At 36.2% G+C, this 26,350-nt stretch overlaps 2 protein-coding genes across 3 annotated transcripts; both read left to right on the forward strand.

The window, feature by feature from the left end:
* Positions 1 to 14,312: 14,312 nt before the first annotated feature.
* LOC137739253 (putative phospholipid-transporting ATPase 8) lies at positions 14,313 to 20,261 on the forward strand. 2 transcript variants are annotated; one of them, XM_088700037.1, is made up of 12 exons: positions 14,313 to 14,523; positions 14,574 to 15,166; positions 15,493 to 16,847; positions 16,968 to 17,078; positions 17,175 to 17,451; positions 17,686 to 17,774; positions 17,885 to 17,993; positions 18,088 to 18,306; positions 18,418 to 18,543; positions 18,831 to 18,929; positions 19,038 to 19,229; positions 19,468 to 20,261. In XM_088700037.1, exons 2-12 carry the CDS (start codon positions 14,768 to 14,770, stop codon positions 20,059 to 20,061), a joined length of 3,570 nt encoding a protein of 1,189 aa, XP_088556163.1. In that variant the 5' UTR covers positions 14,313 to 14,523; positions 14,574 to 14,767; the 3' UTR covers positions 20,062 to 20,261. The 2 variants fall into 2 exon arrangements, with proteins under 2 accessions (XP_088556163.1, XP_068334910.2); XM_068478809.2 differs by having other exon boundaries at positions 14,313 to 15,166.
* Positions 20,262 to 24,697: 4,436 nt separating this feature from the next.
* LOC137739269 (uncharacterized) lies at positions 24,698 to 25,901 on the forward strand. Its single transcript, XM_068478822.2, has one exon. The coding sequence runs from the start codon at positions 24,804 to 24,806 to the stop codon at positions 25,668 to 25,670; it is 867 nt and encodes a 288-aa protein (XP_068334923.2). The 5' UTR covers positions 24,698 to 24,803; the 3' UTR covers positions 25,671 to 25,901.
* The last annotated feature ends 449 nt before the right edge of the window (positions 25,902 to 26,350 follow it).

The raw sequence follows: 26,350 nt of genomic DNA on the forward strand, positions 1-26,350 counted from the left end.
GAGAGAGAGAGATGCAGTTTAATGGCAACGTTGGTGACTCTCCCTGAGCTGGTGCAACTGTGGGTGTGTGTGTGCACTGACACGGTGTAGAAGAGGGAGAAAAATGGGAGGGTTTCGAATGAGAGAAGAACAAGTGCAGACAAAACAAAACAAAAGAAAGGAAAATAAGAAAAAGAAAAAGAAAGAAAGGGAGTCACGGCAAGTGGGGGACAAAAGAGAAAAAGGGAAGGGAGTTGGGGTGCTGCCACATGGCAGCCTAGGGATAGGGTAAAAACTTAAATTTTCAGATCTTGATTGGGTGAAAAATTGAGAACTAAAGTGATAATTCTATAAATTTTTAGGGATAATTACAGAATTATCCTTATAAGCAGGGGCGGGTGTAACATGGCACACAAAACGAGGCAGCCTAACGCATGCAAAACAATGCGATCCCAAGTGCATAGGTCAACCATTGTTGCTCGCACGAAGCATTGGTGTCAGAGGTGGAGCATATATAAGTCGCTATCAAGATAGGGTAAGGTTTATTTTTAATCTTACGGGTCAACCATTGTTTCCTGTACGAACCAATTGTGTTGGGGGTAGGGCATTTATAAGGGTAATGAGGTATGGTTTAGTTTTAATCCCACAAGTAAGCCATGGTTTGTCGTACGAACCATAGGTGTCGGGGTAGGGCATTTATAGGGGATAGGTTTAGTTTTAATCCCATGGCTCAACCATTGTTACCTGCATGAAGCATTGGTGTCGAAGATGGGCATTTATAGGTCCTTATTAATAGGGAGTAAGGTTTAGTTTTAATCTCAAGGGTCAACCATGATTGGCGGGATGAAGTATGTGTGACATCCCACATCGCCCGGGGGGTGATCCTTAAATGTATATTCACATCCCTACCTAGCACGAGGCCTTTTGGGAGCTCACTGGCTTCGGGTTCCATGGGAACTCCGAAGTTAAGCGAGTAGCGCGCGAGAGCATTCCCAGAATGGGTGACCCATTGGGAAGTTCTCGTGTGAGTTCCAAAAAACAAAACCGTGAGGGCGTGGTCGGGGCCCAAAACGGACAATATCGTGCTACGGTGGTGGAGCGGGCCGCCCCAGGCCGGGATGTGACAATTTGGTATCAGAGCCTAACCCTGGTCGCGTGTGTGCCGACGAGGACGTCGGGCCCCTAATGGGGGTGGATTGTGACATCCCACATCGCCCAAGGGGTGATCCTTAAATGTATATTCCCATCCCTACCTAGCACGAGGCCTTTTGGGAGCTCACTGGCTTTGGGTTCCATGGGAACTCCGAAGTTAAGCGAGCAGCGCGCGAGAGCATTCCCAGGATGGGTGACCTATCGGGAAGTTCTCGTGTGAGTTCCCAGAAACAAAACCGTGAGGGCGTGGTCGGGGCCCAAAGCGGACAATATCGTGCTACGGTGGTGGAGCGGGCCCGGGAAGTGGTCCCGCCCGGGCCGGGATGTGACAGTATGATTGCCGGGGTTGGGGCATTTATAAGTTGCTATCAACCATGATAGAATTCACACTAAAGTCGTAACTTTTAATTCAGTAACCCCTTCTTTAAAAAAAAACATTTCTCTGCCACATTGTTGCAAGGGAAAAGAATTCAAGTGCACTGGGCACTAAAACGCGTTGTGAACTCAGGGTGTTATTATTCACACGCCCCTAAACAATCGAACTCAAGGTGTTACTATTCACACGTCGCTAAACCCCAAACCTCATGGGCCTCCACTGCTTTTGTTGCGCCTTAGGCCTTTCTGAGGGCATGAGTTTGGGCTTAGGTGTGAGTTTGAGTTGCGTCTCCCTGCGCCTAAACCATTAATTTTATTTTTTTAATTTTTTAAAGTTTTTGCTTTTCCCATACCACAAGACCAAACTATCATCTTCATGTTCTACAAAATGTGTTTTCGATGAAATTTTTCTTCTAATCCATGTAAAAAAAATCTGAAAACAAGGATATAAATCTTAATCTAAAGGAATTTCAATCTAAATAAAGTTGCTAGTATGTTCAAATTTAGTCGCTACCTTCATATTGATCCACCCATTTTCATTTTTTTTCTTTTTCAGTTTTTTTTTCTTTTTTAATTTTTCTTTTATTTCTCTAACCATAACGACAAACTATAATTTTCATGTTCTTCAAAATATATTTTTCGTACAAAATCTATTATAATTCATATTTAAACACTTGAAATCAACGATTTAAAACCTAAATTTAAAGATATTTTTGTAATTTTCCACTTTAAGAATCAATAAAAAATAGTTTTGAGACCTAATAAATTGTAGGATCACGTCCAAAGATCTTGCAATATTTTCCTTAACTCCAAGACAAAATATTTGCTACAGCTAAAAATTTCAATTTTTTCCTTAACAGTTTTCCAATTGATTTTGAGAACTTTTACAACATTCGTTGTAAGCCAAACTTAGAGTTATCTACTCGCACCACATATTTCCTAAAATTAATTTAGGACATTGCCAAGATTTCAGGCACCTACAAATCTCTTTTGGGGCCCCGCTATTAGTTTTCATTATTTTTTTTTCTATTTTTGAACTTTAAAAATTAATAAAAAATAATTTCAAGACCTAATAAAGGATAAAATCACATCCAAAGGTCTTGCAACATTTTTATTAATTCCCATACAAACTATTTCCTAAAACTAAAAATTTCATTATTTTGACCAAAACTGTGAGTAACCCACGTTTTCAATTGATTTTGAGAAATTCTACAAAATTAATTGTAAGCCAAAATTTGACTCATTCTAAGTTTTGAATAGAAACAGAGCGTGAAGTGTACAAAAAATTTCAGTATATTCATTTAGTCATTTGTCAAACACTTAGTGGGCTTGTTATCGTGAGCCGAACCAGGTTGTGCATCGAACAAACAGATATCGACATATGGCGAAACAATTTGATGAATGTTATCGAGAGGATTTGTTAAGTATTCTCAACAAAACTTACTGAATGCTGGCGATATATGCCTAGCAAACATTACATGAAACATTTGGTAGGCACAAAAGTTCCAGGAAAAACTAGAAATGATGTCCCATGAAAAATATATCGATAAAGATTGGATTGAATTGAATCGGAATTTTCGTTTGGAATCTAATTAAACCGGAGTCCGCGATTTGATTTGAATCAAACTAGAGCCGGCGATTTAAATTGAATTGAACTGGATCCGTCGATTTGATTTGAATTGAACTAAATCGGAGTCGGCGATTTGAATTGAATTTTTGATGAATTTGGAGATAACGATATCATGGGGATCAATTAGACTCTGAAGCTGGAGTTCAGAGGGAGGGAGAGATGCAAATCGAGGCCGACGGTGTTGTCGTCGATGTGGTGGGGTGGTTGAGGTGGTTGGTTGCACCGGTTACTCAGGAATCTAACACTCCTCATGTATTTTGGGGAATTTCTTTTCGTCTAAACTCACAATAATCTTTATTAATTAATTAATGAAATCCTTTTTGTCAATAAAAATTTTCTTATAATCCATGTCAAAAAATCTGAAAACAAGGATATAAATCTTAATCTAAAGGAATTTCAATCTAAATAAAGTAATGTAGGAAGAAAAAATATTCAATGGAAAAATAAAAAAAGGAGAAAAAAATAGAAAAGCATACGATCGGTACTTTGATACTGATCCTCATCAATAGCAGTTGCTAGTACGTTAGCAACTATACTTAGTAGCAGTTGCTAGTACGTTAGCTACTATACTGAAATACAGTCGCTAGCTACATACCGATCCACCCATTTTCATTTTTTTTTATTTTTTTTATTTTTTCTTACCATAACAACAAACTATAATTTTCATGTTCTTCAATATGTATTTTTCTGTAAAAAAACCTATTATAATTCATATTTAAATACTTGAAATCAACGATTTAAAACCTAAATTTAAAGATATTTTTGTAATTTTCAACTTTAAGAATCAATAAAAACTAGTTTTGAGACCTAATAAACGGTAGGATCACGTCCAAAGATCTTGCAATATTTTCCTTAACTCCGAGACAAAATATTTGCTAAAGCTAAAAATTTCAATTTTTTCCGTAGCAGTTTTCCAATTGATTTTGAGAACTTTTACAACATTCGTTGTAATCCAAAGTTAGAGTTATCTACTCGCACCACATATTTCCTAAATTTAGGGGGGTGTAGTCAAACTAAGATTTTAAAAGATTTTAAAAGTGATAGATTTAATAGGATTAAAGAGGATTAAAGACTCCTACAAATTCATATGGATTTTAAAGAATTTGAATGAATTGTGGTGGATTGTGGTGGAAGGATTTGAAATCCTAGGGGGGTGGGGTTGAATTCTTTTTACTATTGGTTATATATACTTTTTACTCTCAAATCCCACAAAATCCACAACTTATTGAAATCCTCCAAAATCTTAATTTTTTGAATACACTTAGATTTGGATGGATTTTAAACTACTTTAAAATCTTTTAATTGACTACACCTAAATTTGAATGGATTCTAAAATCTTTTAATTGACCACACTTAGATTTGAATGGATTTTAAAATCCTTTAATTGACTACATTAGGATTTTAAAGTCTTTTAAAATCTTCTCAAATCCGAGTTTGACTACACCCCCCTTAATTTAGGACATTCCTAAGATTTCAGACACCTATAAATCTCTTTTGGGGCCCTGCTATTAGTTTTCATTATTATTATTTTTTTCTATTTTTGAACTTTTAATGAAATCTTTTTTGTCAACTAAAAGATGATGAAAAAACTACTTATTAATTAATTAATGAAATCCTTTTTGTCAATTAAATGATGATGAAAAGACTACTTATTAATTAATTAATGAAATCCTTTTTGTCAACCAAAAGAGAATGAAAAGACTACTTAATTTTCTATCACACAAAAAAAATGATGGGTAATAATGTAATTTCACAAGTTCAAATTTTACTGTTTTTTTATTGAAGCCTCACCTACAGGTGATATTAAAATACCTCCAATATTAAAAAGAAAAAAGAAAAAAAAACAAAAAAAAACAAAAACAAAAACCTCCCACTCCCCCCAGGTTCTCTCTCTCCCTATCTTCTTCTCATTTTCTAAAAAAATTTGTTCATACACACAAAGTGTGTAGGCAAATGCTAGTACAACTTAATAGAAGTAAACTTCTGTTAAAGTGGATGACACGTGTCAAATAAATAAAAAGGAGACATAGAAGGAGAAACCATTTTAGGGACAGCAGATCCTTGGCCATTTGTCACTTGCCATATCAAAATATCAGCATACACGTGTCATGAAATTTGTTTTTTATAAATTAGGGAACCCAACAGTATTTTGCCACTCGTACGAGCTTTGTGTATTTTGGCAATGATGAAAAGATGTACAATAATTTAGGTTTGTCGATGAGTATGGCCCAACATAAAAATTGGACATACGATGTGAATTGAATTTTGCACAATTAAGGCGTGACAAGTGGCAATGGCGACGGCCGCATGATGTGCATCAATTGCGCATGCCTCCTGATTTATTATCATCAACAATTCCACCAAGAGGTAGATAATTTTTTTTATTGTGCTCAAAGTACGGTATGCACAACACGTATTTTTACATAAATAAAGGAAAATTTTATTTTAAGTTATTAATCTTTTTGACACAAGTATCTCACTAGAGTAATGTTATTCATACCATATTTTTGTACCACATTTTCATACCACCTTAGGTGGCATTTTATGTAGATAGCCACATCATTTGAATTAATCATATTTTTAAATTTAGTTCATTGTTTTAAAAACTAATAATTAAGAAAAAATAGTTAATTAAATGATGATTGTGGTATACGAGAAGTCTTTCTTATTCCTTTTCTTGGGTTTTGCAAATTTTTCAAATGATGTGGTTGTCCACATCAAATACTACCTAAGATGGTATAGAAATGTGGTATAAAAACATGTTATGAATAGCATTACTCATTTCATTATTTATAAAGTGAGTACCACCCATAAATACGTTGAAAAATCTCACTAAGAGGTGGGAGGTAGGCCCAACATCAACATGGAATGGAGGGAAAATGATCCCCTCCGGATCCTCTTTATGGAGATTCTATGGATCCTCACATCCTAAATGTTCATCATACATCGTGCTGCCAATTTTCATCAGGTACTATTGGTGTTTAATTTAAAATAAAAAAATTCAAATGATTTTTAACCAAACAATGTACAATAAATGACTAAGATGTGAGGATTCTTACTATTTGAATCCGTATGAGATCCATATCAGGAATGGAGACCTATCGTAATTACACATGGCACAGTTCGTGTGTTCCATTTTTACCTTCAGAATTTATGCGTCCTAACACCTAAGCATGTGACTCTTTTTGTCGGCCGGACGAGGACTTTCTAGGGTTGATTGTACCAATGTGACTCCTGAACCGCCATTATTGCTTCAAGAAACTTGAAATTTAAGTTTAGAATTTATTTATTACATATGTAACGTTAGTGAGTTAGATAAATAGTTGAATTTCAATTAACCATCAAATGCACTTTATATTTCATCATTATAAAAAGACAAGATTTACAGCTTGTCGCATACTCAAACTAATTAAATTTTTAACCAGTAATTTTGTAGCATTGTTATAACACTTATATCTGGATTGAGTATGTTATGGAACATTGCCAATTAGTTTTTAAGGTATACCTGGTGGAGTTGCTCACATTCCAACGTTGAAGAGTAATGTTATCAAAACCGCTAATAACAACGTTGGCAAAAATATAAAAGCATCTCCAATTGGAACCTTAAATGGAGTTCCTACAACAGTATAGTCCTTACATTTAGAGACAAAAGGCTACCAATGGGTCATAATAGAAGTCTTCAAAGTATCTCAATATATGAACTCGACTGATACCTTAAAGAAATCCTCAAATGCGAGGACTGTATGTATAGACTCAAAGAGTAGGCCCATTGTTGATTTCAAGTGGGAAACAACCCCACCCACATGAGAATGTCTTATCTTTTCAGAATTTTTCTCTTTTTGAGAATGCTATACAATAGCTTATCTTTTTAGTTTTTATGTTTTTTTTTTTTTTTTTTTGTAGTTTTTCTCTTCCAAACATAGATATAACTTTTTAGTTTTTATCAACCACCACAATACTCCAATGGAATATTTCCTCAAAGTTATCCAGAAGCTAGAAGACAAAGGTGATGACTATGCACGGTTCTAACTTTCTAACTTTTGTTTAACCAAGGGAAGAAGGGACTCATGAAAGCAGAATCACAATCAGCCATGTGTGTGGGCAAAGATTGTGTTTCATGCGGGCAAAGATGGGGTGCACAAAAATTTGGCACGTAAGATGAGGCAGGCTCGACGCATGAAAACGAGAAGTGTTTCATGCACGCAAAATGAGGTGAGATCAACGCACGAAAATACTTCGTACATAAAACAAGGTGGCCTAACGCATTCAAAACAATGCAATCCCCCAAGTGCATAGGTCAACCATTGTTGCTCGCACAAAGCATTGGTGTTAGAGGTGGAGCATATATAAGTCATTATCAATATAGGGTAGGGTTTAGTTTTAATTTCACAGGTCAACCATTGTTTCCCATACAAACCAATTGTGAGATCAACGCACAAAAAACAAGACGTGCTTTGTGCACGCCAAACGAGGTGAGTTCAACGTACAAAAATACTTGGCACACAAAACGAGGCAGCCTAACGCATGCAAAACAATATGATCCCAGGTGCATAGGTCAACCATTGTTGCTCGCACGAAGCATTGATGTCAGAGGTGGAGCATATATAAGTCGTTATCAATATAGGGTAGGGTTTATTTTTAATCTCACAAGTCAACTATTGTTTCCTGTACAAACCAATTGTGTTGGGGGTAGGGCATTTATAGAGGTAATGAGGTATGGTTTAGTTTTAATCCCACAAGTAAGCCATGGTTTGTCATACGAACCATAGGTGTCGGGGTAGGGCATTTATAGGGGATAGGTTTAGTTTTAATCCCATGGCTCGACCGTTGTTACCCGCATAAAGCATTGGTGTGGATGGTGGGCATTTATAGGTCGTTATTAATAGGGAGTAGGGTTTAGTTTTAATCTCAATGGTCAACCATGGTTGGCGGGATGAAGTATGATTGCCAGGGTTGGGGCATTTATAAGCTACTATCAAACATGACAGAATTCACACTAAAGTTGTAACTTTTAATTCAATAACCCCTTCTTTAAAAATAAAAAAAAAACATTTCTCCACCACGTTGCTACGAGGGAAAAGAATTCAAGTGCACTGGGCACTAAAATGTGTTGTGAACTCATGGTGTTATTATTCACACGCCCCTAAACAATTGAACTCAAGGTGTTACTATTCACACGCCACTAAACCCCAAACCTCATGGGCCTTCACTGCTTTTGTTGTGCCTTAGGCCTTCCTGAGGGCATGAGTTTGGGTGCTTTCGCTATGCCTTAGGCCTTCCCGAGGGCATGAGTTTGGGCTACGTCTCCCTGTGCCTAAACCATTATTTTTATTTTATTTTTTTAATTTTTTAAGTTTTTGCTTTTCCCATACCACAACACCAAACTATCATCTTCATGTTCTACAAAATGTGTTTTCGATGAAAATTTTCTTACAATCCATGTAAAAAAATCTGAAAACAAGGATATAAATCTTAATCTAAAGGAATTTCAATCTAAATAAAGTAATGTAGGAATAAAAAAAATATTCAATGGAAAAAGAAAAAAGGAGGGGAAAAAAAAAGAAAATGATACGATCGGTACTTTTCTACTGATTCTATCCATTAAGAGTCGCTAGTATGTGCAAATTAATTCGCTAGTATGTTCAAATTAAGTCGCTAGTTTTATACCGATCCACCCATTTTCATTTTTTTTCTTTTTCAGTTTTTTTTTTCTTTTTTTTTTCTTTTATTTCTTTAACAACAGACTATAATTTTCACATTCTTCAAAATATATTTTCCGTACAAAACCTATTATAATTCATATTTAAACACTTGAAATCAACGATTTAAAACCTAAATTTAAAGATATTTTTGTAATTTCCACTTTAAGAATCAATAAAAAATAGTTTTGAGACCTAATAAACGGTATGATCACGTCCATAGATCTTGCAATATTTTCCTTAACTCCAAGGCAAAATATTTGCTAAAGCAAAAAATTTCAATTTTTTCCTTAACTGTTTTCCAATCGATTTTGAGAACTTTTACAATATTCGTTGTAAGCCAAAGTTAGAGTTATTTACTCGCACCACATATTTCCTAAAATTAATTTAGGACATTCCCAAGATTTTAGACACCTACAAATCTCTTTTGGGGCCCCGCTATTAGGTTTCATTATTTTTTTTCTATTTTTGAACTTTAAAAATTAATAAAAAATAATTTCGGGACCTAATAAAGGATAAAATCACATCCAAATGTCTTGCAACATTTTTATTAATTCCATTACAAACTATTTCCTAAAACTAAAAATTTCATTATTTTGACCAAAACTGTGAGTAGCCCACGTTTTCAATTGATTTTGATAAATTTTACAAAATTAATTGTAAGCCAAAATTTGACTCATTCTAAGTTTTGAATAGAAACAGATCGTGAAGCGTGCATAAAATTTCAGTATATTCATTCGGTCATTTGTCAAACACTTAGTGGCTTGTTATCGTAAGTTGAACCAAGTTGTGCATCTAACAAACAGATATCAACATATGGCGAAACAATTTGATGAATGTTATCGAGAGAATTTGTTAAGTATTCTCAACATAACATACCGAATGCTAGCAAGATATGCCTAAAAGACATTACCTGAAACATTTGGTGGGCACAAAAAAAATTCATATCAAACATTCAAAGAGTCTTCGGAAGACATTTACATATATATTATTTGGCTTCCGGATGGTCCGGGAATTATTTAATCCCAATGTGCATTTGTCACAGCCAAGGATTTGTTGTCCTGTTGAAGCGGCTGAGACTGTCTATTTCCCTAACGACTTCGTCTTCATTCCTTTCCCCACCCCCCCCCCCCCAAAAAAAATAGTTGCCATAATTCTCATTAATGGTGTCCACTCTAAAACTGATCATGTTCCAGAAAAAACTAGAAACGATGTTCCATGAAAAATATATTGATAAAGATTGGAATTGAATTGAATCAGAATTGTCCTTTGGAATCTAATTGAATCGGAGCGCGCGATTTGATTTGAGTCGAACTAGAGCCGGTGATTTAAATTGAATTAAACTGGATCCGTCGATTTGATTTGAATCAAACTAAATCGGAGCCGGCGGTTTAAATTGAATTTCTGATGAATTGGGAGATAACGATATCGTGGTGATTAGTTAGACTTTGAAGCGGGAGTTTAGAGGGAGAGGGAGGAGGGAAAGATACAAATCGAGATTGAGGGTGTTGTCGTCAGTTAGGTGGGGTGGTTAAGGTGGTTGGCTGACGACACCAGTTGCTTGGGAATCTAATACTCCTCATTTTTATTGTGACGGAAACACGAGTAGTACACCACGTGTTTTTATGTAAGTGGTGGAAAATTTTATTTTTTAAGTTATTAACTTTTTGACACATATATCCCACCAATTATATAGTTAAAGATGTACCACCTCATATGCCAATCACACTAAAAAAATCTCTCGTATTTTGGGGAATTTCTTTCCATCTGAACTCACAATAATCTTTATTAATTAATGAAACATTCTTTGTCAACCAAAAGAGGGTGAAAAAATTACTTAGTCTTCTATCACACAAAAAAAATGATGGGCAATAATGTAATTTCACATGTCCAAATTTTACTATTTTTTATTAAAGCCTCACCTACAGGTGATGTTATGGCCAATAATGTAATTTCACAGGTCCAAATTTTACTGCTTTTTATTGAAGCCTCACCTACGGGTGATATTAAAATACCTTCAATATTTAAAAAAAAAACAAAAAACAACAACAACAAAAACCTCAAACTCCCCCCATGTTCTTTCTTTCTCCCTCTCTCCTTCTCATTTTCTAAAAAAATGTGTTCATACACACAAGGTGTGTAGGCAAATACTAGTACAACTTAACATAACTTATGTTAAAGTGGATGACACGTGTCAAATAAATAGAAAGGAGACATAAAATGAGACACCATTTTAGGGACAGCAGATCCTTGGCCATTTGTCACTCGCCATATCAAAATATCAGCATACACGTGTCATGAAATTTGTTTTTTATAAAATAGGGAACCTAACAGTATTTTGACACCTGTAGGAGCTTGCGTATTTGAAAATGATGAAAGATGTACAATAATTTAGGGTTGTTGATGAGTATGGCCCAACATAAAAATTAGACATACGATGTGAATTGAATTTTGCACAATTAAGGAGTGACAAGTGGCAATGGCGACGGCCGCATGATGTGCAGCAATTGTGCATGCCTCGTGATTTATTATCATCAACAATTCCACCAAGAGGTGGATAAATTTTTTATTGTGTTTGAAATAGAAATACGGCTAGTACATCACGTGTTTTTGTATAAGCAAAGAGAAGTTTTAATTTTAAGTTGTTAATCTTCAAGTATCTCACTATTTATAGAGTGAGTACCATCCCATGTTCTAAATACACTGAAAAATCTCACTAAGAGGTGGAACGTGAGCCCAACATTGACATGGAATTGAGGGAAGAGGATCCTCTCCGAATCCTCTTTATGGAGATCCTACGAATTCTCACATTCTAACTGTTTATCGTACATCGTGCGGCCAGTTTTCATCATGCACTATTTGTATTTAATTTTAAATAAAAAAAAATTCAAATGATTTCTGACTACATGATATACAATGAATGGCTAAGATGTGAGAATCCCTAAAATCCCTAATAGTTGAATCCGGATGAGATCCAGATCCGGAATGGAGACCTATTGTAATTGCACATGGCACAGTTTATGTGTTCCATTTTTACCTTCAGAATTTGTGCATCCTAACACCTAAGCATGTGACTCTTTTTGTCGGCTGGACGATGACTCACTAGGGTCGACTGCACCAAGGTGACTCCTGAACCGCCATTATTGCTTCAAGAAACTTGAAATTTAAGTTTAGAATTTATTTATTACATATGTAACGTTAGTGAGTTAGATAAATAGTTGAATTTTAATTAACCATCAAATGCGTTTTACATTTCATCGTTATAAGAAGACAAGAGTTTACAGATCGTCGCATACTCAAACTGACCAAATTTTTAACCGGTAATTTTGTAGCATTGTTATAACACTTGTATCTGGATTGAGTATGTTATGGAACATTGCCAATTAGTTTTTAGGGTACACTCGATATAGTTGCTCACATTCTAACGTCAAAGAGTAATGTTATCAAAACCGCTAATAACAATGTTGGCAAAAATATAAAAGCATCTCCAATGGGAACCCTAAATGGAGTTCCTACAACAGTATAGTCCTTACATTTAGAGACAAAAGGCTACCAATGGGTCAGAATAGAAGTCTTCAAAGTATCTCAATATATGAACTCGATGGATACCTTAAAGAATCCTCAAATGCGAGGACTGTATGTGTGGACTCAAAGAGTAGGCCCAATGTTGATTTCAAGTGGGAAACAACCCCACCCACATGAGAATGCCTTATCTTTTTGGAATTTTTCTCTTTTTGAGAATGCTATACAATAGCTTTTTTTTTTTTTTTTTTTTTTTTAATTTTTTTTTGTGGTAGTTTTTCTCTTCCAAACATAGAAATAACTTTTTGGTTTTTATCAACGACCACAATACTCCAATGAAATATTTCCTCGAAGTTATCCAGAAGTTAGAAAACAAAGGTGATGACTATGCACGGTTCTAACTTTCTAACTTTTGCTTGATCAAAGGAAGAAGGGACACAAGAAAGTAGAATCACAGTCGGCCACATGTGTGGGCAAAGATTGTGACCAATCTTCATGTAACCTTACGTTGCCTTCATTCCCTACATGCTCAAACCACATCGAAAACAAACGCCAAAGGGAGTCCCGATAATGACATCAATTTATATCATATTGGTACACCATTATTCTAGTTTCTCCGAATTGAAAGGGATCATTTCTTGATCCCTTCCACCAAATCCACAAAGACCACAAATCCGGGTTTTTGAACTTTGATTCAACCGCCAGGGACGAAGCTAGAGATTTTTATGAGCGGGGGCATCCTCAAAAACAACAAAGTCACAATTAAAAATATCAAGAATTTATTGAACAAAACACTAATATATTAATCTATAAAGTTTTTCATACAATATATTACATTATTCCTCAAATCGTTTTCATGTTTTAAAAGCATTGCATAACAATATCATTACCAATACCATTAAATATCTCTTTATATAAAAATAATCATGTTATTATTCATCCATTGATCTCTAAATTAGAAAACTAAATTCTAAATTGAAATGCCAAAAACAAATTAATGAAGTAAAGTCGTATAAAATACCTTCTGGAGTAAAATTCTTGTGTTGAATTTTGATAATTGATTATTTGAACTCCAATTGTCTATAACACTCCAAATTCAATTGAGTTTTGGTTAAATGAAACAGGAGGAAAAATCTGGAGAAGTTGAGGACTGGAATTGCTTTACCGTACGTGGTGGGATGAGTTTTGTGTGGATTAACGACCTAGGGTTAAAAAAACGAGGAGGCACAATTAAATTAATTGTTAATTAAATTGTCATCAAGTAGGCATTTGGGATCCAAAACGGTAGACTAGTTTAGTTGCCTACCAATATTTTTAATTGTAGTTTAATTAGGGCTGGTTATTGAGAATTGGAACGCAACCATACATTTTTTTTTAAATGAGTGGGGGCATCCGCCCCCTAGGCCTACACTAGCTTCGTCTTTGCCAATTGCTACAAACAGGGGTTCACTTTAAAAGTTATAATAATTTTAGTCGTTGAATCAAATTTCAAAGACCCGGATTTATGGCCTTAGTGGATTTGGTGGAAGGGATATGGATAGGATCCCTTTCCTACAAAGTTAACTTATTATTTTTGTTATCTCACACTCTCTCTCTCTCTCTAGATTTTGAGCTGCAAAACCAAACAAGCAGCCACAAGCATGAGATCTCCACAGAGGCTGCAATGGAAGTAAGGAATTCTCTGAAACACAACTTCTAGGGTTTTCTGAAATTCCACACACCTAGTTTTCTAGCTGTATACAAAGTTTGCCATTTTTGCTCCAATTTATATCAACCTTTTTCTTGTTTTATTTTCATTTTTATTTTATATATATATATATATATATATATATAAAGGTAAAATTCAATATATATTTTAATAAAAAAGCAATAATATTTGAAATAAATAAACTTTTAAAAAACAAAAAATAACAGTAAAACAGTGTAAAGAGCCAAATGCCACACGGAAGAGGCTTGCTTTATGAAACAAATAATCAGTGGGATAAATCTGGAGTTTAAATATGCAAACTTTTGCACCCACTTTGTTGCTCTGGGTAAGCAAGGCACTCAATCAATGTTCCTATGTGTTCCTCAAGTTTTGATCTTTTAGCTCCTCCTCCAATGGGGTTTTGTCAATTTCGGGTAGATTTCTGTTAATTGTCTGACACTCCGTTGGCGTAGAAATTGGTGCAAAATTTCGCTTTCATAGGTGATATCGTCTGCTTAGTTTTGGGAAGTTGGTGCGACTTGTTTGGTTGTTTTGTTGGTGATTTTCCCGGGAAGTGAAGGGGAAATGTGGGTGGAAATTTGAGTGAGGAGTGAGGAAGGAAAAATTGTCACTCACCTGTGAAGTAAGGGTAAGACGTACGATAGACGACATCTCCGATCCTCGCAAAGCAGGAGCCTTGTTGGCTTGAGGCCACCTGAGAAAATGCCGGAAGGGCGGAGGAGGAGGGGAGGGATCCAGTTTAGCAAGCTGTACTCGTTTTCGTGTTTTCGCTCTCCTCTCCCTGAAAGTCATCCCCAAATCGGGGAAAGAGGGTACTCGAGGGTGGTGCATTGCAATGATCCGGATCATCCGGAGGCGCTTGAGTTGAGATACAGGGGAAATTATGTTTCGACTACCAAGTACACGGCGGCGAACTTCATTCCAAAGTCTTTGTTTGAGCAGTTTAGGAGGGTTGCAAATATATATTTTCTTGTTGTAGCTTGTGTTTCGTTCAGTCCGTTGGCGCCCTTTAGAGCTGTTAGTGTAGCTGTGCCGTTGATAGTGGTGATCGGAGCTACTATGGCTAAGGAAGCCGTTGAAGATTGGCGGCGAAGAAAGCAGGTGAACATTTTTGCGGTATTGGTATTACTAGTTATTTGAAGTTGTATAGTCAATGTTTGAATTAGGGCTCGTTTAGGAACTGCTTTTAAATGACTGAAAGCGCTTTTACAGATTATCTGTAAAGAATATACAGTGTAGTTGTATTTGAATTGTGCTATAGCTTAAGCTTGTTCGTTAACGATATGCAGGGAAGGTTTAGAATATGTAGTCATTTTGGTTGTTGTAGGAGCAATGCTATTAGGAAGTAGCTCGAAATTAATATTTTGGTTGGCTTTTTTTATTTGCTTCTCCTAATTGAATTGGCTATAAATTCGAAACTGTTTCAGGATATTGAGGCAAACAGTCGAAAGGTTAGAGTTTATGGTAGGAATTGTACATTCTACAAGACCAGATGGAAGAAACTCCGGGTTGGTGATGTTGTGAAGGTGCACAAGGATGAGTACTTTCCTGCAGATCTGCTTTTGCTTTCGTCAAGCTATGAGGATGGGATTTGCTATGTTGATACTATGAACCTTGATGGAGAAACTAATTTAAAATTGAAGCATGCATTGGAGGTGACATCCCATCTTCAAGATGAAGATTCCTTGGAAAAATTTAAAGCGGTGATCAAGTGTGAGGACCCAAATGAAAATCTGTATTCATTTGTTGGGACATTGTTCTACGATGGAAAGACTTACTCGCTTTCCTTACAACAGATGCTCTTAAGAGATTCTAAGCTGAAAAACACTGAATATGTCTATGGTGTCGTCGTCTTTACTGGTCACGACACAAAAGTGATGCAGAATGCAACAGATCCTCCTTCAAAGAGAAGTAAAATCGAGAGGAAAATGGATAAGATAATCTACATTCTTTTCAGTTCTCTGGTCGTGATAGCCTTTACTGGCTCTCTCTTTTTTGGAATCAACACTAGATGGGATATAAGTGGTGGAAATATAAGAAGGTGGTATCTTCGTCCAGATCATTCAACCGTGTTTTATGACCCCAAAAGACCAGCACTTGCGGCTTTTTTCCATTTCTTGACAGCGCTTATGTTGTATGGATATTTAATACCAATATCTTTATATGTATCCATTGAGATTGTGAAGGTATTACAGAGTATTTTCATTAACCAAGATCGGGATATGTATTATGAGGAAATGGATAGGGTGGCTCATGCACGCACGTCGAACCTGAATGAGGAACTTGGACAGGTTGATATGATACTTTCTGACAAAACAGGTACACTGACATGTAATTCCATGGAGTTCATTAAATGTTCGATAGCAGGCACTGCTTATGGCCATGATGTGACAGAAGTGGAGAGGGCGTTGGCAAAGAGAAAGGACGGAGTCAATGGACTGCCTGAAACTGGTGATATATTAGATCATGCTAGTTATAATGTTGACTCTGGAAAGTCAATAAAGGGTTTCAACTTTAGAGACATACGCATCATGAATGGGCAGTGGGTCAATGAACCTCATTCGGATATCATACAGAAATTCCTTCGGGTTTTAGCAATCTGTCATACAGCCATTCCAGTTGTGGATAAAGCATCAGGAGAAATAACCTATGAAGCTGAGTCACCGGATGAAGCAGCTTTTGTCATAGCTGCCAGGGAGCTTGGGTTTGAGTTTTTTGAAAGGACACAAACAAGCATATCATTGCATGAGTTGGATTCTGAAAGTTGGAGAAAGGTTGATAGGTGAGTTCCATTCGTACTTTGACCTGTTTATTTTTACATTCAGTCTCCTTATATTGCTTACGTGGCTGGGAAGCCATAACGGTTACTGCTGATAGCTTCTGACACATATATTTATCCCAGGGAATACGAGCTTCTTCACGTCTTGGAGTTCAGCAGTTCTCGCAAAAGAATGTCAGTAATTGTAAGGAGCCCGGAAAATAAATTACTGCTCCTTTGCAAGGGTGCAGACAGGTTAGACTCTTGAGTGGGCATGCCTAAGGTCCATGTTTGAAGGTGCAAGTTGGGTTTTTGTAATTCCATGATTTTCATTTATCTGTACATATTCAGTGCAATTTTGGAAAGGCTTGCAAAAGATGGGTGGCAGTTTGAGGATCAGACCAAGGAGCACATTCATAGATATGCTGAAGCAGGTTTACGAACCTTGGTGATTGCATGCCGTGAGCTTGGTGTAGAAGAATTTGAAATGTGGGAAAAGGAGTTTGTGAAGGCCAAAGCTTCTGTCACCGAAAGTCGAGATGTACTGGTGGACGGAGTTGCTGACAAGATTGAAAGGGACTTATTTCTACTTGCTGTGACAGCTGTTGAAGACAAACTGCAAAAGGGGGTGAGTATTAAATTTTGATGGTTTTTTGTTACAAGTCCTTTCACTTGAATTAGGTTATTGGGGAGTATTGTTATTTCGTCCTCCCTTGAATTTGGAGACTTGTACAATTTGATAGTTATGTGAAATGGAAGTTCATATCAAGAAACAAAAAACTAGAGCACAATTTTTATTGAGAAGGGTTTGTTTGTGTTCATGGAAAATTAATTCCGTACAGATATTGTTCTCGGGATGCAGGTTCCTGAATGTATTAGGAAGCTTGCCCAAGCTGGGATTAAGATATGGGTATTGACGGGGGATAAAATGGAAACTGCAGTTAACATTGGGTATGCTAGCAGTTTTTGTGCTTTGATTATTTTTTTCTAGTACTTCAATTTTTACGCTTGGATTATATTTTTCTGCAAGTTACAGATTACAAGTATTGTAAATTTTACAGGTATGCTTGCAGTCTACTTAGACAAGATATGAAACGGATTGTCATCAGTCTCGATTTGCCTGACATAAATGCTTTGGAGAAACAAGGGGATAAAGAGGCAGTTGAAAAGGTACAGAATCCTAAAGCAAAAAACCAACACATTGTTTTTTCCTTACTTTTTTCTTTTTCTGTGATGTAATTTCTGAAACCTTGATTTTTTTAAGGCTTCTCTTGCAAGCATAAGGAAGCAAATTGGAGAAGGTATTTCGCAAATTAATGAAGCTAAAGAAAGTTCGAACCAAGCTAAATCGTTTGGCTTGATAATTGATGGGAAGTCCTTGGAATTTTGTCTCAAGAAGGATGTCGAAAAATCGTTCTTGGAGCTTGCAAGTACGTGTGCTTCTGTTATATGCTGCCGCTCTACGCCCAAACAGAAAGCTCTTGTAAGTATCTCGATCATGCTCATGAGCATATCCATTCAAATTATCTAAAGGTTTTTCATAAGGCCAGTTGCTGATATCAAGTAATCTGATAGAACTACGAAATATGTGCAGGTTACAAGATTGGTAAAACTCGGAACAGGTAAAATAACACTTTCTGTTGGTGACGGTGCAAATGATGTTGGCATGCTTCAAGAAGCTGATATTGGAGTTGGCATTAGTGGTGTTGAAGGGATGCAGGTAACTTTATTTTCTCTTTGTGATGATCTGATTATTACGGGGTTTTTACGAATTTCAAGATACAAACTTGGAATTATGGCACTCCTGAAAGTGAGATAGTGAACGTGTTTGTCTATAACAGTATTTACCAAATCAGTGTACTTTTGAAAGTGAGAATAGAGCATGCATTTGTCTACAACACTATTTACCAGCAATTGTTTGTTTTCGGTGACCGATTGCTCTCAGACATATAACTTGCATATTTTATACTTAAGACCCTTCTGATTCCGTTTAATTTGTGAATGCAGGCGGTGATGGCTAGTGATTTTGCAATAGCTCAATTTCGTTTTCTGGAGTGTCTCTTGCTTGTTCATGGGCACTGGTGTTATAGGCGCATATCAATGATGGTAAAATATGTCTCTTATAATTGTCATTAAAAAAAAAAAAATAAATAAAAATTTGAAAAGGAAAGCAAGCAAGAGATTTCATACCCAGTTGACATTTGGTTGATGCAGATATGTTACTTCTTCTACAAGAACATTACATTTGGGTTTACTCTGTTTTGGTTTGAAGCCCATGCTTCTTTCTCTGGTCAACCTGCTTACAACGATTGGTACATGTCATTCTACAATGTCTTCTTCACATCACTTCCCGTAATTGCTCTTGGCATTTTTGATCAGGATGTTTCAGCACGGCTATGCCTCAAGGTATACAATATTTCTCTTTTGTAGAGCTTATATAGGATGTGAGGCCTCGGCTTTGGTATGTCGTCATTCCATCTTAAATGATGTTCAATTGGTAAACATCAACTCTAGTAGCATGTGCTTTAATCGATCAGTAAGAACCAAAAGGCATATACTTATCTTCTTGGCTCATCACAATTCTTGTTTATTTCCGTCTTTGTGGAATGGATTCTTACCGTTCATGCTCTTGTTCTGTTGATAGTATCCCTCTTTATACCTAGAGGGAGTGGAGAATATCCTCTTCAGTTGGACCCGGATACTTGGTTGGATGCTTAACGGTGTTTTGAGCTCCATAATTATCTACTTCTTCACCACCAATTCCATGATTGGCCAAGCACTCCAAAGAGACGGTAAAGTAGTAGACTATGAAGTGCTCGGGGTCACAATGTACTCGTGCGTAGTTTGGGTTGTCAATTGCCAAATGGCACTCTCCATCAACTACTTCACTTGGATCCAGCACTTATTCATCTGGGGCAGTATCACCTTCTGGTATGTATTCTTAGTGATCTACGGCTCTGTCTCACCGAGTGTATCCACAACCGCACACAAAGTTCTCGTTGAAGCCTGTGCTCCCAGTCCTCTGTATTGGATGGTCACCCTTCTCGTTACCATGTGCACTTTGATGCCATATTTCTCGTACAGGGCTTTCCAGACACGGTTCAAACCAATGCGTCACGATGTAATACAACAGAAACGATTAAATGGCTCAGACAAGGAGACTGCCGGCGAATTGCCTCTGAGAGTCAGTAGCAAACTGCAGCACCTGAAGCAGAGATTGAGGGAAAGAGAGCTGTGAAGCACGGTCCCGGGATCGGACTTGTGTATGTGTAATCAGGGGATGGTTTGGTTTTGTGAATATGTTGTAGATTCAGGACTTTGTAGGTTTTAGCCATGTAAAGCTGATAAGTATATCATCAAATTATCAAACAAAAAGGAAAATCCCAGTGTGGCAAAAGCTTAAAGTGAATGGAATGAAAATTATGAGTTGAATTTCAATTATGGAGTATATTAAAGTAACGGGCGACGTAAAATAAGAAATTAAATTTATGACTTCCTACTTACTGGAGAAACAAACCTTCAACTTATAACACGTTTTAATAATCAAATTGGTTTTCATTATGATTCAGGTGAATTAGTAACAACTTATGAACTAGTGTCATTTATACTCCGATTTTCATTACGATTCAGATTCCAACTCCTCGTCAATTTAATTTCTTCAATTTCGGTTGTGAATTAGTAAACATGTCAAAGATGTCTTTACAGACTTTTTAGCTACAACATTTTGCACGACAAACATGAGGAGCTTTATCATCATGCTACAACGAGTGAAAGCGGAGGAATTTTTCGATATTAAGATATAAGGGAACGTTCTTCGTTTCAGGCATCAATCATTCACGTGCCACTCTGTCATTGTCTGATTTTTTTGTTAGAACTTTGAACATCGTCACCGGCGCCAATAGTTGCAGCCATTAAAAGTAGATTAAAGCCAGCAATCGCAGCCTATGGAGTGGAATATTGCAATATGAATTAATAAATAATAATACCATAACTAAAATGACAGCCGTTATGCATATATAAATATTTGATTAAAATGCATGGTGATTACTGCAAATCTTATCCCACTAATTTAACCACCCACTAGTTTGTTTTGTAGATCAGCATCAACAGTAAGAAGAGAAGAGATTTTCTCCGGATCTCTTCCATCAAGGTTACCGGATCAAGTGATTTGAGTTTTTGAAATTTTATCCAACGGCCCACCTGTTTTGATCCCTTAAAAACTATAATAATTTTTGACTGTTTGATGAAATTTCAAAAACCCGGATCACTTGATCTAGTGGTCTTGGTGAAAGAGATCCAAAGAATATCCCTTCTCCATTAAGAAATAAAGATATTGATTAAGCAGATGTAAAAGTTTAATCCACGTGGATAAATTACATTATATATTAGTTTAAGGATTAACACTAATCCCTGCTTAAGCGCAACTCATTAAGACGTATGGCAAATTGGCATGCATCTAATCTGGCTGGCTGGGATGGCTTTGCATTGTTTATTGAGATGCCTCAAAGTGCTAGTCTGGCAAAGGAGAAGTCAATATGCTTTTTCTGTTGCCATGTACTTTTTAAATAAGCACTTTTCACGAACTGAACACAATCTCTTTTTTCCATACATTTTTGGCAAATGGGTTGTTGCGGCCGCACTCGGAGGATCTTTCTAGAACGTTATTTTAACCGATTTTATGATTATTTTTGGGATCTCGTAGGAAGCTGCATTTTTTCTTTAAAAGACTGAGGAGACTTTGACATTCAAACGTTTTTTATGCGTGCCTGAAGCAAATATTATATTTACATGTCATTTAGTATTACGATTTAGTACTACTTATTTTCACTTGTAAGTGATAATCACAACATATACATCAATTTTGTTTTTGTGCAAGTAATCATAGTTAACGTATAGTATGTAAGTTTGTCATTTATAGGTAAGGATAAATGGATTCTTATTTATAGAGTAGAGCTTTGTAAGCGCAAAAACATGTTCGTTGTATGCGGAGCTCGCTTTTTGGGATAAGGGGATGAGGAGCTAGGACCCTAAAACCCGGGAAGAAATCCTCTTCGGATCTTTCCCACCAAACCCATAAAGTCCACTCACCTGGGAAGAGATCCTTTGTTACGACTTTTTTTTCTTTCAAATTTTCAAAATAATAAGATTTAGTGGATTTCTCGCCACGTAATCTTACATTTGTATAATACTTGCTCGAACTGGATAATGATGTCATATAATAGCAAAGGATCTTTGTGATCGGTGTGTATAGGCCGTTCACACACCATAAACGTATGCACAAACGTATATATACGTGATATATAGTGTGCTGGCGTATGTATGTACGTATGTTTGGGATGCTTAATTCATTGAATTGATAGAAAAATTACTTAATTAAACAAATAATTTATATATAAACCCTCAAAAGTACAACTACTGGTTGGCATTTTCGTCCCCACACACACACACACACACATATATATACACACACACATACACACACTGATATATAGTGTGCTGGCGTATGTATATACGTATGTTTGGGATGCTTAATTAATTGAATTGATAGAAAAATTACTTAATTAAACAAATAATTTATATATAAACCCTCAGAAGTACAACTACTGGTTGGCATTTTCGTCTTACACACACACACACACGTGTATATATATATATATATATATATATATATATATATATATATATATATAAATCACGTAACTCGCACTTGGCATGGTTTTGTGGCTTCTTGTGCTCCATGGGTAAGGAGGATATTTATTTTCCTGGATTTAGGCCAAATTGCATAACAATAATAATAATTGAATATTGCTTCTAGAACAAGCTTAACTATCCCATTAATTAATTGGCATCTCTGTCAATTATCTACGGCCACGCTGTTTTTCCTTCTAGAAGTCCACGTGCCCCCAAGAGGGTGGCATCTGAGATTTGTATTTGAGTAATGTTATTTATACCAAGTTTTTATATCATATTTCTATATCATCTTAGATGATATCTGATGTAGACAGTCGCATTATTTGAAAAATTTACAAAACCCAAGAAAAAAAAGAGAAAGACTTCTCGAAAACGCAATCATCATTTAATTAACTAGTTTTTTTAATCATTAGTTTATTAAATAATGAACTAAATTTAAAAATCTGATTAATTCAAATGATGTGGCTATCCACATCAAATGCCACCAAGATGGTATGAAAATGTGGTACAAAAACATGGTATGAATAACATTACTTTTCGTATTTTATATTCTAAAGCACCAAAATAAGACATCAGACTCAAGTGTATAAAAAGAAGAGAAATGTTAAAGAGACGACGTTCTCGATACACTCACTGCAACCTTTTTGGCATACATTTTATAATGTCATCACAAAAATTCGTATTAAATCATGAATAGCAGAGAATTCATGTCGAGTCTTAATTTGAGAGAATTTCCTTCAAATAATCTACATTTCTATTCAAAGTAAAAAAATTGTCAAAATAAAATCTCAAGTTAAATGAAAATTTTACAACCATCTCATGAAAATTTATTTGATTAAAAATATTTTTTTGTGCGATTAAAAGTAAAATTAAAATCTCACGGAAAATATCAAGTTTGTAATAAGTTTACCATTTCTTTTTAGGAAAACTAATGAAAAAAGTTTGAAAACTTTAAATTTTAACGATAAAGACAAAATAAATGGAGAAGTGAATAGTACAAGGATTGACTTTTTAGTATAAAAATATAATTTTTCGTTAAAGTGAACAGTACCGAAAGCTTTTCGTTAAAGTTCCCTTTCTTTTTTTGTTTGGTTAAGCATCCCGAATCACCAACCTAATTGTGGTGATTTCTTTCCATTTGTTTTTTTCTGTGTTCGGATGTTGTGGAGAAATTTTTTAGTGTGACCATTACACGGGATGGTACACTACGTATTACTATACAAATGGTGGGATATATGTGTTAAAAAGTTAATAACTTAAAAAATAAAAATTTTCACCACTTATATAAAAACACGTTGTGTACCCTCGGTGTTTCGGTTATAATGAAAAATTTATGGACCCGGCTTCTCTGCCCTCACAATTCTCATACACTTCCATTCCCTACTATTTTGTACAGTCACGATTAAATCACGTCATTATTTTATATTGATTTTTTATAGAAATAATAATATAAAATATTGACATAACTTAATCCTGACCTAAGAAATAGAAGGGAATGAAAGTGTATGGAAGTGAGAGGATGGAAAAGCCAGGTCCAAAATTTATCGATGCTGTGCCTTTTGCTGCTCCATCTTGCCACCGCGTTCAGACACGCGTACACGTGCAGGAAGCTCACATGCTGACGTGGATGTAATTAAGAATGTGAACAAGGAAAGTTAACAAAAGTATCTCCTGCCTTTTAACTCAACACGCTCTCAACTCAAATCACCGTTACACACTTAGGTGATAAATTATTTTACGTGTTGTAATACAAATAAATAATTAATACGTATATTTAACGTTTAAACTTTCAGTACATAAAATAGGCCTAAACATATTAGGTTGGGAGTATGCTATTTACATATCTCATTTTACTTCTCATATATTCCTTGATCATTTCTGTTCGTTAATCTTCTTCAATTCATCCGATTCGACGGTCGAAAATTAAAAAAATATGTATGAGAAGTAAAATGAAGTGTGTGGATATCACACCCCATTAGGTTTACCAGCAAAACTATTTTTATTAGTAGAATCGCTAGTAGATGTAGATGTTATTATTACAAATAGAATGGATGGAACATGACATGTTGATGACATTCACGCTGGAAAACTTTCCTTCGAAGCTTCCACCAATAATATCACACCTTCATTAATTAATAATTAAGTATGGCAAACTTGCTTTTTATATCTTTCAACTTAACACGGTCCTATATAAAAGCTTAGTGCCATAGAGGGAAACCCAATCGCCACAACCGCTAATCCTCAAACGCACCAAAAACGTCCAGAAACAAAATCCTACGACGAGAAGATATGCAAAACGAAGACGATTTCGAACAGGAATTCGTCTCTCCCAGCTTCAACAGCTACTCCACCGACAAACTAGCGGATGTCGCCGCCAAGGTCTGTCGGGAATTCGACCACCTGAATTTGCTCGAAGAATTGGAGTCCGATCAATTAGGGGACCATAAAAACGACAATGAATCCGCCGCCGACGAGGAGGAGGAGGAGGAGGAGTTCGAATTCGTGTCGTTTCAGAAATCAGCCGACCAGGTTTTCTTCGACGAACACCAGATCGGCCCCGTTTTCCCCGTATTTAACCGCGACCTCCTGTCGGATAAAAGTCAACGCGACCTTCTTGCCGGCGGTCGGGATAATAAAAAGGTGGAGGAGGACGATGATGGTCTGCCGTCGTCGTCCTCATCCGACGTGGACGAGCTGGAGGAGGTCCCACCGGGGAATTACTGCGTGTGGATGCCGAAAGCCGCGTCGGGAGAAGCGCGTGGGAAGTGCAAGAAGAGCAAATCCACCGGGACTTCGTCATCAAGGCGGTGGAGCCTCCGGGATTTGCTGCGGCGGAGCAACAGCGAAGGCGGCAAGGAGTTGGTTTTCTTGACGCCTTTGTCGTCCAGCTCCAAAAAAGTAGAATACAACAAGGAAACCAAAAAGAGCTCCGGGTCCGGAACCGGGGCGGCGTCCGCGTCTGATGTGCCCAGGAAAAAGCCCAGTAAAGGTCCAAAAGCAGTGGCGATGGCTCACGAGGCGTTCTATGTGAGGAACAAAACGGTGGCGAAGGACGGGTATAATAAGCGGCGGTCTTATCTTCCGTACAGGCAGGACCTGGTGGGGTTCTTTGCTAGTGTGAACGCCATGGGCAGAAGCTTTCCCCCTGCTCTCTGAAAATCTAATAGGAATTTAACTATTATTTAACTAAATTTTGTTTTTGTTCAAGCAAATCCTAGTTAGTTTGAAGGTTATGCCTAATTATTTACACAATTTTTCGATTTAATTTTGTATACAGGTTGATTAGTGCACTAAAAAAGTGTGTGTGAGTTTCAGATTAAAAAACCTATGACGTATGATTTGAACGATTGTTAATTGTTGATGTATATATTCATATTTGTTCTTTTATTTTCTCGTATAAGACGTCATCTTTTTAGTGTGCCTAGTTTAGAAGTCAATTTAATCAGGTTTCATATCATTTTCTTCCCAATAATGTTGATGTTTGTATCAATTTAATTAGGTTTCATGTCATTTTCTTTCAAAATACTTTCAAACAAGTGTTAAATTACCAAAAAATAAATGATTCTTCAAAGAATAATTTACATTGTACGAGTCCCGTCAAAACGCCTTATGTTATTTTTGGAAGTAATTTTGCTCACCACCATTTGGTGTGGTGTATGCTCACCACTTTATTTATCGCCGTTACTTGAGTTTGAATTTTGAGATTTGTGTAGTGGATAAGCACAAATTGCAAAATTCAAACTTATTGCCGTTACATGAGTTTGAATTTTGAGATTTGTGTAGTGGATAAGCACAAATCGCAAAATTCAAAATTATCTAATTGTGATAAATAAGAT

Source organism: Pyrus communis, chromosome 9, assembly GCF_041283825.1.
Source record: "Pyrus communis isolate YQ-2024b chromosome 9, ASM4128382v1, whole genome shotgun sequence".
Lineage (NCBI taxonomy): Eukaryota > Viridiplantae > Streptophyta > Magnoliopsida > Rosales > Rosaceae > Pyrus > Pyrus communis.